Consider the following 14,703-nt stretch of genomic DNA (forward strand, 5'->3'; position numbering starts at 1 on the left):
TGTCTTCAGGTTTTTGGACTGTTTCTGCACACAGAGAGCCGTCCTCGACGTCTCCGCTGTCTCCCCCCCCCCTCAGAATTGCCCTCCTGCCATTATTGAACTCTGGCTTTTGTTTGTCTTGTGTGCCGCGAGTGTCCTCGGCCTCCAAAGGGGGGAAAAAAACGATCATCCTGTTGCTGCTGCAGTTGTTGGGAGCAGCACACACCTGTTTGGTACGACAGATGGCCTACAGAGCTCCTCTGTCCGTGTGTTTGGATACCGAGCTGTCGGCCGGCTGCTGTATCTCCCCTCATCACCCTTATCTGACTCGGCACGCTGACTCACAGCACATTCTTATTTAATCAGGCGGTTGTTTCCCTGTTCCCTGTGAGAGAACATTTATTTTTTTGGAAGTGGACTGAGAACACACTACAGCACGCAGGTCTGCTTTTTGCTGCTTGTGATGACAAACTAACTTCACACTATCTCTCTAAATGAATATTTCTGTTGGCAGACATGTTGCCCTGCAGTCCTCTGGTGTGGAGGGTCAGTGAGGTTGGCCTCAGTGTTGTATTTTATGTTCTTCAGCCATTTTTCAAGCAAAGATTCAAACACATTTGCTGGTTTCATCTTCTCCAGAAGAAGTGATGGTGCTCTTTGTCACGTGTGATTTAAAAAAAAAAAAAAACTGAGTGGGTTTGGACTGTTGGAATCAATTGGAATACACCTCCGAGGGCTGTGTGGCATTTTATGGACAAAATAATTGGCAGATTAATCAGTAATGAAAATAATCAGCAGCTGCTCACCTAATTTAATTTGCAGTGATTTAAATGAATGGAAAATCTGTCCACATTTGACTGAAATGATACACTTGATGATACATTTTGGAAATTTTTGTTAGCTACTATACTTATACACCCAATATTACTTTTTAAATGACTTTTTCTTGTGTTTCCTCTTTAAAAAATCCCATCATAAACATCTTAAATATTCTTTTTCCCACGGAACTATATTATAAATATGCACAAAAGCCCGCTCCTGTTGCTCAGACTTCATCTTCATGACGACCTTTTCATGAAAAAGAGTCCAACAGTCCAACTATGTGCTTTTTTTTAAACATACTGGTGTCCAAGAACTCTACGACACTGACTGGTTCAGGAGGGGACAGCCATAGAAAGTCAGCCGTGTCATTTGGCTTGGATCCAGACTCCTTTTGTTAGAAAAGAGCAAACACCTGAGCGACGTGTAGACGGCTCAAATATTAGTCTGATGTCTTTTATTGAGCAAGCGATGCCAAACTGATTCCACTGCTTCCCACTTGTTGCACTCCACGTTCCCAGAGCTGCACCATGTTAAGTGTGTCCAGTGGAAGAGTGGTCCGTCTTTCCTGTGGCCAAATGCATAATTTGCTGACTTCAGTGTGGAACTTTCATATCTTTATCTTTATGACAGTGCTGCAAATATCTTTTGTCGTCACTTAAGATGTCACATCGGCGTGGATGCGACTTTATTTTGCTGAAATCGTTCAAGCTGTGTTATTTGCACACGGGCCCCATAATCACATAAAAGACAGAAAGGCAAAGATTTGTGCTTCCGAGTCATCTGCCCTAAGTGTGCCGCAACAATGAGGAGCAGGTCCCCTCCTCATCCTCATTGGGACATAAAACTTTTTGATGCCCCCCCCCAACACTTGTCCCTTTTCCCTTTCAGCCCAGCCACACTCTCCTCTTTCCTCTCGCACTCTCTTAAAGGCCACGCTGGTCTTTCAGCCAGCCTTGGTCTTTTCTTTCAGTTTTGAAGCCCCTCCACCATCACCACCACCGCCGCCGACGCCCCTCCACCCCTCCACCCCCCACCCTAGTCCAAGACAAAGAGAGGAGATTGACTGTGGTGCTCTGTAGCCAGGTGTTCTCCATTGCTGCCCCGGGCCGTAATAGCACCAGCCCTCACACTGCAGCTGCCCTCCCCAGCCTCCCATTGTGTAGCTCTATTGTTCAGCCGCCCACCCCTCGTTGATTCATCGGCCACACAGGGGAAGCCCTTTTAGACTGAGGAGAGTGTGTGTGTGTGTGTGTGCACGTTGAGTACGCGTGCCTTGGGGAAACTGGGTGTTGCAGGCATTTGCCCACAGCCACTCCCCTCCTCCTCCTCCTCCTCTTCCTCCTCCTCCTCCCGTCGTCCCCACGCCTCATTGTAAGGCCCTGCTCTGCTCCGATTGGTGGAGAGGCAGCCACTCTAAACGAGGGAATGGCAGACATTGTTGGTCCATCTGTTCTGCCACTCATTGTCCAACTTGGCTGCCTCTGTAGGAAGGGGAAAAAAAAAAAAAAAAGCCACGGCTCTGGAAGAAGGCAGTCAGACAGTGAGGACGGAGGCGTTTGGCTGGAGTTGGATGCTCTGCTTTACCTGCAGCAAAGACAAACACATCGGCCTCGGATGCAGCCGCTGTGGGAACTTTAGGACTTGTTTTGTTTCTTTTCTCAGTTTCAACCTGTTTTCCAATCTGGTTTTCAAGGATTTAAATCTGCGGAAATGAGCTAATACACTTCCCTTTTTTCTGTGTTTGCCATCCATCTCATAGCATCTGGTAAGTGCGATAGTCCCACCTGTCTGCCTTTAACCTGGCTTTTATTCTGAAATTGCACTTTTTAGTATACTGTTACATTGAAAAATTCTCTTTGTGGCTTTACTGGTCTGTTGTTTTTCTTTTTTAAAAAAAGCAATTGTGATTTTTACCACCCGTTTTACTGATACTAGGGCCTCTGGGATGATGCAAAGTGCTCCTAGCTGTAGCAGTGTTACCTGCATGACAGGTTGCTCCTTTACAACCAGCCGGGTTGTAAAGGGGCGCAGCATCATAGATCACTTTTAAGCTGGCCTACCATAAATACCTATGTGACCCGAAGTGCGAGATTCTGTTGGATTTAAAGTAAGCTTGAGTCATGTTCCCAGTGGGAACTTTAACTGTCAGTGTTCCAGTAAATCTTGGTGTTTGCAGCTCTGCCTGAACTTTGCTTTAGTGTGCAGCTGCTACACTGTGATCTGTGCTGATAGGAAACCTGATGCCCCCCCCCCCATCAAGTTTAGAGATGGGCCGGTGTTGTAGGATTTTGGGGGGAGGTGACAAAACGAAGCTTCTACTTATTTGGGTCACATGAGTCCGGAGGAAGCAAATAGAGCTTCAGCTAAAGACGACTTAAAGACGTTTGCGTGAGTGTGTGTGCAACCTTCACATCTGACCGTGTGTCCTTTTGTGTGTGTCTGTCCCGCTGCGTCTTTATTCTCGCTCTATTTCTTGTGTGTGTGTGTGTGTGTGTGTGTGTGTGTGAAGGGGAGACACCAGTTGCGAGTACCGCTCAGCCGACATCTGTTGCCCTGCTGCTGGCGGGGGGAAAGCCTAGCGCGCCATCTACATGCACCAACACACACACTCAGTATTCCCCCGGCTGATTATTCTGCGGGACAGCCCCCTTTTTTTTTTTTTTTTTTTTTACAATAAGTTTTGCACAGTGTCGGGCATGCAGAGATACCCCGCCAGACAACCCCCTCCAGCCCCTCCCAGATGCCCCCCATCAAACCCCAGACCCTTTACCCCCTCTCTCACCCGCTGCACACACACTTTTACACAAAGCTCCCACATACAAAGCTCTGTAAGGACCGTGTTACATATTCATTACTGCCTCCATCAAAGCCGCCAGTGCTGCTGTGTGTGGGAGCCGGCCTGCTGATGTTTGAAAGATGCACCCACTCAGCTTGGAGGTCTGGAGATGGTGTGATGGGGCTGTTAGTCCGTTAACACACTAGGCCTGATGATGTGGGGACTCCACAATGCGTTATTCTGTGGAGCTTAGACCACACTAGAAGACTCTTAAGATCCAAACTGTGAAAAGACTTGCATTAATCAGATCGCACATCGTAGTGACAAACACGTCGCTCAGATTTGTGCCGTTAAGCAGCAGGATGCTGATCAGGTTTGTCCACGCTGGATGAAATCTAATGAGGTCGAGAAACCGCAACGTCCCATGATGTTTCCCCTCATGTTTTATTTGCTTCGTGGTTCATATCTTTAGTTCAGGCGAAACAAGACAATTTCTCCTGTGGAAATTTGTGATAAAAACAAAACGATGAATGAACGGATATAAAAAATAATCCACAGAATAACAGATACTGAAAATAAGGCTTAGTAGCAGCCCAAGATGAGATGGATGGTGTGTGTCGGCTGAACGGCAAACCCTGAGGAATGACCTCTTTATCATTCTGCATTGTTGTGCCTCGTCCCAAACTGCTTCAGTATTGTATGTGTTGTAGTTCCTTTCCTGCTGCTGATCATCATGTGTGAGTGTAATTTGACATTTCTGCTTCCAGTGCTGATACGACACCTGAGCTTTGGCACCAATGCACAACAATACTTTTCTTATTACTTTAGTTTTATACCAAAAGTAGAGTTTATGTACTAATAAGTAGGTCAGTTGTACTTTTCTTTTTTCTTTGATGCCTCAGTACTTTTATTGTAGTAATAAATAAATATATAGTGATGATCTGCCCTATTGGCATCCATGACCAGACTCATTGATGCTCTGCTTGTGTTAACGCTGGATGATCTCAGGCGAGGAGAAAGTTAAACAAATAGATAGTGAGGATGTGTCAGAGTAAAGTGCACATAAAAGGTTCCCAAAAGCCCCCCCCCCCCCCCCCCCCCCCCCTCTGCTCAGCAGCATGAGTCACTTTGTGAGCTAGTGTGTGTGTGTGTGTGTGTGTGTGTTCATAGGCACCATCAGCACCTACATCAGTTGAAGCCAAGGTCCCAATCCTAATCATTCCTGCGGGTCTATTGTTTTCCTGGGTGGCGGGGTGGTTTGCCAGTGAGGCACACTTAAGCCCCTCCCTCCCCCACACCAGACCTTTTTGTAATGTGTGTGTGTGTGTGTGTGTGTGTGTGAGAGGTGGGTCACCGACTGCACGCTGCAGCCTCTGTCTTGGCATTTGGAAGGGAGAATGCTTTCAACAGCTGTAGCTTAGCAACAGTAGCTCAGCCGCGTTGCTAGGCAGCCCTTTTTTTATAAAATGCGCACTCTCTCCGCTCCACTCCAACCCCCACCACCACCACCACCATCACCACCACCCCATACCCCCCTCCCACCCACCATCTATAAGTCACTTCCCCTTCCATCATCTGTTCTCTCCAGATAACGTGTGTTTGAGTTGTTTTCTGGGTTTTAAGATGCTCAACCAATCAGGTTGAAGTGCTTCAGGTAACGTCTAACTCAGTGGCGGGCCGTGCATTTCACACCTGGTCCTCCAGTGACGTCCTACCTGAACCAAACCACCTCTGAATACCATCATTATGACGCCACGGCTATAGAAACCATCAGTATTATACAGAAAGGCAGTCTAACAGGACGCTGCACCGCAGACAGGTATCTCATGTTGCGGAGGATGAATGACGTCACTAAGGCCAATTAAAAGCATTCAACGAGTCTCCTGCGCACCAGCTGCTGCGCACCTACGTCATCAACGTCACTAACGGTCCAAACACCGACTCTGCTCCAAACACCGAGTCGTTCAGTCTCCAACACCAGGAATCACCAGCAGCACCATCCACAGTGCTGCTCGGAGCCTGTAAGCCGAGGCTCCTAGTTACTGACCTGAAAGTGGCGGACTAACCCTTTTCCCGGCTGGGACAGGCTCGCTAGCTTCGGGGTTGGCGGCATTTTCTCAAAACGTCCAGCTTTTCTTGGAAAGTCCGCCTTGAAAATGGATTTTAAGTTGTTCTGCGACCAAATTAACATCTTCTCCTCCGTCAGCCACTGTGGGTTAAAGAAAACTGCTATTAATACTTACAATTACGATAAAGTTTTAGCTCGTGCAGGTCGCTACAGCTAAGAATCGCTAGCTTTGGCTAAGCTCTCTGACCAGCCAATCAGAGGACGTTAAAACGCTGACGTCATCGTACACCTGCTAGGTGGCCCTGGGGTCACCAGCTCGAAATCTGATTGGTTAAAGCAACAGTTAGTATTTTAAGCTAGGGGCTCCTGCACTTTAGACTCTGAAGGCCTCAGGGCGACACATGAAATGAGGAGCAGAGACTATTAGGAATAATCTAAAAAGATTAATGGGAAAATATTAAAACGTAAGTCAGTGATTCTGAGTTTAGTTTAGTTGAGAGAAGGCCTTGCTGCTCCACCACTGGTCTAACTGTACTTCACGTTTGTAGAATCTGCTAATTTCCCCCCCGGAGGGTTTAATAAACCATCATCAGTGTTTGAAGACACTGAAAAGAAATTCAACACGGTGAAATTTAAATCCTTGTACAGATGGGTATCACTGATACTGAGACAGCCTAAATTTCTAACTCATAAACCAATAAAAACAGAATAATACAGAAGCAGACCTATAACTTTGGTTGCAAACATATCTGTTTCACTTGATCTCAGCTTAATTTTCCAAAGTGCTCCCTGTAATTCGTGTTCCACTAAACCTTTGACACCAGTCAGATTAGCCCTACCAGATCCCATGTCCTTGGTGCTTGAATGCAACATGTTGATTGGCTCGGTAACCTCACAGCTCTCAGTGTTTTAATGAGTGACTCCATCACCCCCAGTGGGAAGGAGCATATGGACCTTAATTACCAGGTAGAATGTGAGGGGGAAGGGGCTGTCGGCCCCATGGCTAACGGCTCGCTGTCTTTTTTTTTAAACGGTTCACCCTCCGTTCCCTCTTAGATTAATGCGCTGTGGCGTGGCCCTGTAAAAACACACTGGGGCCAGACTAAAAAAGACGCGGGAGTCCATTAATTAGGGTGAGAGGCCCCATCGGCTCTTTGTGTCAGCCAGTCTGTGCCGCGGTGGAGTCCCCAACTGCCCAAGACAGCCAGTGTAAACAGCACCGCCTCAGAGCCCTACTCTGTAAGGAAACATTTTCTTGGGTAAATAAAAAGTCAGATTTTCCTAAAATGACAGTCAGTGTTGACTCTAAATTATCATGTAACAATAGTGCCTGAATGCAAATTCTTACTGTTTCCAAACTATTTCCAAGGCACTCTGTGGACTGCTGCTACTTTTGAACGTACTTTTGTTTCCATCCAACTGTTTAAAGGGTCTCTATTCAACGTTCAGAGCGTTAATATAACATATGTAAAGATGTACTGAATATATACATTCATTGTGTGTGTGTGTGTGTGTGTGTTTTAATCCGAGCTTCTCCATCCTCGTTGATTTCTCTTATAATGTAGACCAAGTTCAGTTAAATTCCACATATCTCACACCTTCTTTCTCCACCATTCTGTCTCTTCCTCTAGGCACCAATGAGTCGAGCTTTGTGAAAGGGCAGCAGTAAGCCCCGTGTGCTGGATGTCTGTGACAGATCCATGGGCCAGAAGGACCATGTGGAGGCAGGAGCGGGCCACATCCTCGACCTGGGGCTGGATTTGGAGTATCTCCACGTAGCGGGGGCTGACCGGCAGGCTGGCGGCGCTGACGGGCACCCTGCTATGGAGGAGCAGGAGGAGAGCTCCGGCAACAGCAGCACCGCCAATTCCCCTCCACCGGCCGTCGTGGAAGAAAATGCTGGGTCTGATGCAGAGTGCGAGCAGGCGCCATCCTCCACTGCCACCCTAGCTGTCAGCCCGGACCCGGACGGAGGAGAGGGGGGGTTAACTCACAGTAAGAACGCCCACCAGCCGCTTTGTCGGACTCAGTGTGTGGACTTGGGCACAGAGGGTCCTCCTGAGCTGCCATCTGAACTCTCATTAGAGCTTGGACATGACACCCCTCCCCAGTCCTCACCCAGCTCCCCATGTAAGCACCCACCTGAGCCTCCGTCCAACCCCTCCACATCAGAGCCGGCGTCCGCGGCTGGTGGGAAGGAGTACCAGGCTAAGCTGGAGTTCGCCCTGAAGCTGGGCTACTCTGAGGAGACGGTGCGGCTGGTGCTGTCCAAGCTCGGCCCCGACACCCTCATCAACGACATACTGGGAGAACTGGTCAAACTGGGCACCAAGTCAGACAGCGAGCAGCCAGCGGGATCACTAGTCTCTACCTCATCGTCTTCGTCCTCCTCTTCCTCTTGTGGCTGCTCCGAGTTGCTGGATGGCCAGAGGTCGGACTCGCCCTGTCCTTCAGACTCCCTGTGTGACCAGGACAACCTGCGGCCGATCGTGGTGGACGGCAGTAATGTAGCCATGAGGTGAGCACTTAACAGCTTGTAGTTTAATCACTGTAAAATGTCCCTTATTGATTCCACACGACAGATTTTCACGTCATTGTATGTTTAGTGCTGAAAAGTGCTGCACAGACCTTCATTAAAACCCCAAATGTTAATTTGCTATCACCTGCTGCATTATGCCCATGTCCTGTAGCCATGGCAACAAGGAAGTGTTCTCCTGCCAGGGCATCCAGCTGGCTGTAGACTGGTTCATAGAGCGCGGCCATCATGACATCACAGTGTTTGTGCCTGCGTGGAGGAAAGAGCAGTCTCGGCCCGATGCCCCTATAACAGGTCAGAGCTGCCACACACACACACACATGCCGTCCATGAAGCTGTGAGATGATTCTAGCTCGGCATCTTTCTCAGCCTTAACGTAACCCCCCTGCACACAGACCAGGAGATCCTGCGTCGCCTGGAGAAGGAAAAGATCCTCGTCTTCACTCCTTCGCGGCGTGTCCAAGGTCGCCGCGTGGTTTGCTATGATGACCGCTTCATTGTCAAGCTGGCGTATGAGTCAGACGGTATCATCGTGTCCAACGATAACTACAGAGACCTGGCTAATGAGAAGCCTGAGTGGAAGAAGTTCATCGATGAGCGGCTGCTCATGTATTCCTTTGTCAATGACAAGTAAGTAGGGGTGGATAAACAAGGGACAGATTCAGTCGATATGATAGATCTTGGTGACTTGATGCCAAAAGAATTGTGACACTTATGTCTCTAATTTATGTTTCTAATTTTGAACTCTTTTACAGTTTACAGTTCCTCCAACTTACACTGGAAAAGAGAAATGTAATCTAAAGACTATGCACCAAACTTGTCCTCAAACTTAACGGTTGTGTAATTATCTCGTCCGTTCTAATCCTCCCTTCCTGTCTCTAAGATTCATGCCCCCAGATGACCCTCTCGGTCGCCATGGCCCCAGCTTAGACAACTTCCTGAGGAAAAGACCTGTCATGCCTGAACAGAAGAAACAGCCATGTCCATACGGTGAGAACAGAGATATGCACAAAGTTACTTGAACACAGAAAACACACAGAAATTGCATTTTATTTGTTTATTTTTTTTATGGGTCTTATTTGGCTGAATGAAAAATATTGTGCTAATCAAATGCAAATCGTTCCTGATCACAAACATGTCTGTGTGCAGTGGTATCAGTGTGTACATGTTGACTTATTTATATATATGTATATTTATTTAGTAATGAGACAGACACCTTGTGTTTCCTTGCTTCAGGAAAGAAGTGCACTTACGGCCATAAGTGTAAGTACTACCACCCAGAAAGAGGTGCTCAGCCTCAGCGTGCTGTGGCTGACGAACTGCGTGCCAGTGCCAAGACCTGCGTCACCGCAAAAAACCAGGGGGACACTGGGCTGGTGAAGAGCCACAGCGTTCCAGCGGGCAGCATCGAGGCAAAAAAAGGTGCGCCGAAAAGGCAGTCCGACCCAAGCATCCGAGCTCTGTCGTACAGTGATGCTGAGGAGAAGCTGCTGGCGAAAGGAAGGATGGACAACCAGAAGAGCAGTATGTGTGGCGGCAGCAGTAGCAGTAATTGCAGTGGGAGCATAACCATGTCCCCGGCCACAGGAGGTGGCCCACCATCCAGTCTTAGCCTTCCTCAGGACCAACAGTCCAGAGCAGGGACACCTCATGGTCTACCAGCCCCCAGCCACGACCTTTACCCTCACTGTGAGTCTCCAGACTTGAGCTACTACTCCGTAACACGTGCCTACTCCGGCCTGAGCCTCTCCTCCAGACGGAGCCCAGACTGCCGCTTCCCCAACGACACAGACCTGCGGCTGGGCTCAATGGGCTCAGCGGGCTCAGAGTGTGGCAGCGAAAGCAGCGTGAGTTGTGGCAGCAGCTGCGATTCCTACAGTGAGAGGCCGTGTCCTGGATGCCCCCCAGATACTTTACTGGAAGACAGCGTCCATTTTGCTAATCCCCACAGCCGGCTGTATCCCCACCATGCCGCATCGAACCATGAACTTTGTGGCCTTCATCCCGCCGATTACACCAACATCCCACACAGCCACACGTCTAATCCTGGAGTCCACAGCTACCACCTGAGTGTGGCACGCGGGCAGAGCTGTGCTCATGACCAGCCCCCGCCAGAGGCTCCCACAAAGCGCCCTCTCTACCCTTTGCCCCCTCATCTCCAGCACCAGCCGCTGTCTGCACGTTCTAGCTGTCCAGGCGACTACCACTCACTGCCCCAATCCAGCCCTCACCCCCCTGGCTCTCCCCTTGGCCGCTGCCTGGCCCCCACACGAGCAGAGAGTGTGTCAGATTCACATCTGTATGAACACCTCTCTACATCGCATCACCACCACCGGACAAAAGCTTTGCCCCGATGGGACTCATATTACAGGCAGCCTCCATTGCCGCCATCCAGATATGAGCCGTCTGCCTATCAGAGCCTGCCAGACACCCGCCATTCATCCTGGCACGCCCCTCCCTGGACACAGGACAGCTACGCCCAGCACCACTCCTCTCACCCAGCCCTCCACCCATCCCCGTCACATTACCTAAACCACCCACCGCCTCCAGCCCACTCTCCTCACCCGCCGCATCCGTCCAGCACTCCTCTCCCGCCGTACCCGCCTCACCTCACAGTGCCCTCCCACGCCCCCCCCTCCTACATGCCGCAGCACTCAGATTCCCCCGTGCACGGCCGCTACGAGGACGTGAGGGAGAAAGTGTACGTCAACCTGTGCAACATCTTCCCCTCGGAGCTGGTGAGCCGGGTGATGGCCAGGAGCCCCCACATCACAGACCCCCAGCAGCTGGCAGCCGCCATCCTTGCAGAGAAAGCCCAAACAGGCTACTGAGGGGCGACGGAAATGTGATCTCCCACTAGAAAACAAAAACAGTCATGTTGTCTGAGGACGAAAACACAAACTGGGGATGGTTTGCACGTTGGGATATCGTGGTGAACTTCTGCAAGGAGAGCTTTTTCTTTTCTTATGGCATTAATGAGAAAACGTTTCCAGGATATAAAATGCTCAAGATAATCCGAATCCAGCTCTGGTCACTGCGCAGCAACGACTCAACTTAAACAAGTGTGGAGAGAGCGAGTCATTTGATGAAATCTATGACTCTGACACAAACCTGGGGAAATTGTTCAACAACCTGCCCTGCTATTCTTTTTTTTTATTATTATTTATTTAGTAGCTTATTATATGTCTCTTTTACATGCAGGACTTGTGATGCATCAAATTCCAAAGGCACTTTTTGTTTTACAGCCAAATCATCACCGAGTGAGTTGGTATCACAGACATTGGATATGAAGGATTATTTAAGCGTTTCCACCACCTCTCTGACCAGAGCCTGATTTGTAGGGAGTACGTGCACACGTCATGTGCTCGGTACGCTGTACTTAGTCAGATCTGAGAGTCAAACAGTGTTTGAAAATAGTTTTGCCTTGCATGTGGGAAGTGCCAGATAGACGGGGTTTTCTACTTCATAACAGTAAAGAAAAGTGTCACATTGATTTTTCTTAATTTGTTATGCAGCACACGCCCGCCTGGCACTCGGTGATCACATGACGGTCTCAAACTACTATTTGACAACGGTCTGTGTATAATAATCTCTTCGTGTGTGTCGTGCGGCCATTTGTGGGGTTATTTTTCCATGTCGGTGAAAATGGGTGTCTGAAAGATATCGTCGTCTCATTTGAGATGACGTCAGTATTTTGGTCAGAGTTGTAGCTGTAGAGATGGGTGACCCTGTCGTGTGTACCTTAGTTTTAGTAAGGGACATCTCTCTCTCTCTGTTTCTCTCTCTCTATCGCTCTCTCTCTCTCTCTCTCTCTCTCTCTCTGGCCCTTTTTGGGTCAACTCTGGCATCTGCTACAGACAGAACATCTGGACATCCGTAAATGACACATGTATGTACTGTAAATATATTTAACAGAGTTCCCTGCTGTACCTCTGGCTAACAGCGTTCACTGTTGTCTGTAGCAGATCCCAGCCGAATCCATGCTAGACGGAGAAAAACCTTGTTTGATACAAATTGTATCATTAACTAAGTCGCTGATGTTATATACAGTACATGGACTTGTTGATCTGTATTTATCAAACACTCTTGATGTATTGCTATATGATGAAGTGCATTGACAACAGTTATGTTCCAATTGAGATGTTCCAACTTTTAATCTAGTGGAAATTGCTTTGAGACAATTATTTCACGTGTCACGAAACAAAAGGAGTTGTCTGCCTACTATGTTTAGGTATCATGACTTCTTTATCTGCGCTTTTGGGTTTAAAGCTGGCTTATTTTCTACAGGAGCTCCAACTAAATCATGTGTGCGAAGTAGCTTTGGTTTACTGGTTAATCACCCACTTGAAGACAGAAGTGAACTGTTCTGTTTTCACGCTGAGTTTGGGGTCATTTTAAGCTTTTTTTAGCTTCTTTGATAAGTCAGGAAGTGGATTTCCTTTAAGCAACATTATAAAACGTTATGCTTGAAATAATAGAGAATTGATGCTTTATCATTAATCTATTGTTTCTATTATATCATTAATTTAGTTGACAGACCCCAACTATGTTAAACAAGTAAAGTTTTATATTTAGGTCAGTTCCACATCCAATGGCGGCCATTTTGAACATCTAACGCTTTACCAAAGCTCTACCTGGAGTATTTGCGAATGTATAAAGTAATTTTTGCCTTATAGAATCATAAGTTATCCAGTCAGCAAAGAAATCTCTAGAATAACAACTACGACCGCTTTAATGTAGCTGGAAGTTTAGCTAGCCACTTTGCAGAATGTCCTTTAACATCAAACGGTTGGTTTGATGTTTAAGGACAAAATATCAAACTTCTCTGTGGCCACAGTTTAAGAAAATGTTTCAACTTTACCTTATGTGTAACTGCTGAGCCCTTTCCTAAAGATGTAGATGTATGGCCAGATTAAAATGTTAGCTGTTTATTGATCTGGATTCTTAGATGTGTTTTCAGTATTTTTTTTAATAATTAATGAATCAGTATGTAATGATTGAGCCTGGCAAGGTAGAGCCCAACCAAAGTTGAACGCAAGTTCAAAATGGCCGCCCAGAGTGAGCTCGTCGTACAGTTTCCCACAAGCCAGCTACATGAAGCCCACTGGTTTCTTTCTTGTCTAACGTGTCACATTGTACAAATAATGATTATTGTACAAGCACACGTGCTGTTGAGAGAGAACCTTTGTGTGTATTGAAGAAGCGCCTTCTCTCTGGCCTCCTGGCACTGTGTGTCAGTGTGGCACCTGAGCGTGGGCCCAAAGTAATGCCTCTTCATGGCATTGTGCTTATGACACATCCAATACTCTGAACTATGTTCAGCTAACTGTTATGCATGTTTTGATTTGTTTTGGTTTCTGCATGTTTCCTTGTGTTTAAAGTGTGTACATAGCTGTTTTTCTGTCCTGGAAGTCTGCTTCGCTGTGACTGTGATATGATGCTAGCTGTTGCCTCTACGCTCACTTATACACAAAGTGGCTTGTTTTTCTGCTTGTTAAGGTTTTATTTCATAGGTCAGTTAGTGTTGATCTAGGTACAACACCCTCCTTTGGAGTAAATGTACCCGGAAGCATGTTTTGCAATGCAATCCAACTGTTCTCCAGCGTTGTTTGCTTTGGAAATGAGCTCAGCCGTAGTGATAAATGGACTTTTGTGCTGTAGATATTACGATGCTATCCAGGCCACTACTAATAGACTGAAAATCACCTGTTTCAAATTATATTTACATTTTGCCAGTAGAATAACAGTGTAACTAATTGATTATTATAACATTTTCAACTGTAACTGTGATTGTTCATTAAAGAGTACTGCTATAAAACATGGTAGCCATTGATACTGTAGTATTATGAAAGCCTTGTTTTAAGTGACTTTCCCAATTTAAGTATAGACTTACTAGTTATTATAATTCATTTAGAAATCCCTCTATGCTTTACACAATTTCTGTACCGTTTTTAGTATTTTCTTTCCTTATGATAGATTATCTTAAGCAGTTAATCAGGCTTGTAGTGGAAGCATTATGCTTATTCAGAGTTTATACAGTTGCAGTTGGTTTTGAAGGTCTACATCTGATTTTACCATCGTTAGACTGATGGATGGAAATTGAGAATATAATTACCAACTAACCTACTGACTAAAACATGGAGATAATGGCCCGTAGACGCTTCTTAGCAACAGGGACCTGGTCTAAACTTAAAGCATGATAGATGAGACTACATACAAAGAGGTCCTTGGGGGAAAAAGCCTTCTCCAGGGGGCACGTGACCTCAGACCTGCAACGACCTGAAGCACACAGTCAAGACAACACTGAAGTCTCTGACAAGTCAAAGCCTGGACTTTAACCCCAGTGATAATTCACAGAAAGGCGCAGAAATCAGTAGATCAGAGTTCACTGAGGCACCCCACCAATCTGACAGGCTTAATAAGGACTTTCAAACAAGAGTGGTAAAAACCAGCCAAAACTAAAGATTAAAGCGCCATTGATTTGGCAGCACATCGGTTTACTGACAGACTTTTTAAAAGACT

General features: G+C 47.0%; 1 protein-coding gene across 1 annotated transcript; it reads left to right on the plus strand.

Annotated features, from left to right (window-relative positions):
- The first annotated feature begins 7,292 nt into the window (after window positions 1-7,292).
- On the plus strand, window positions 7,293-11,108 carry LOC139223667 (probable ribonuclease ZC3H12C). The gene is made up of 5 exons (XM_070855636.1): window positions 7,293-8,163; window positions 8,336-8,475; window positions 8,577-8,811; window positions 9,065-9,171; window positions 9,418-11,108. Exons 1-5 carry the CDS (start codon window positions 7,346-7,348, stop codon window positions 11,010-11,012), a joined length of 2,895 nt encoding a protein of 964 aa, XP_070711737.1. The 5' UTR covers window positions 7,293-7,345; the 3' UTR covers window positions 11,013-11,108.
- The last annotated feature ends 3,595 nt before the right edge of the window (window positions 11,109-14,703 follow it).

The sequence above is a fragment of the Pempheris klunzingeri genome, chromosome 24 (genome assembly GCF_042242105.1).
Source record: "Pempheris klunzingeri isolate RE-2024b chromosome 24, fPemKlu1.hap1, whole genome shotgun sequence".
In the NCBI taxonomy this organism is placed as follows: domain Eukaryota; kingdom Metazoa; phylum Chordata; class Actinopteri; order Acropomatiformes; family Pempheridae; genus Pempheris; species Pempheris klunzingeri.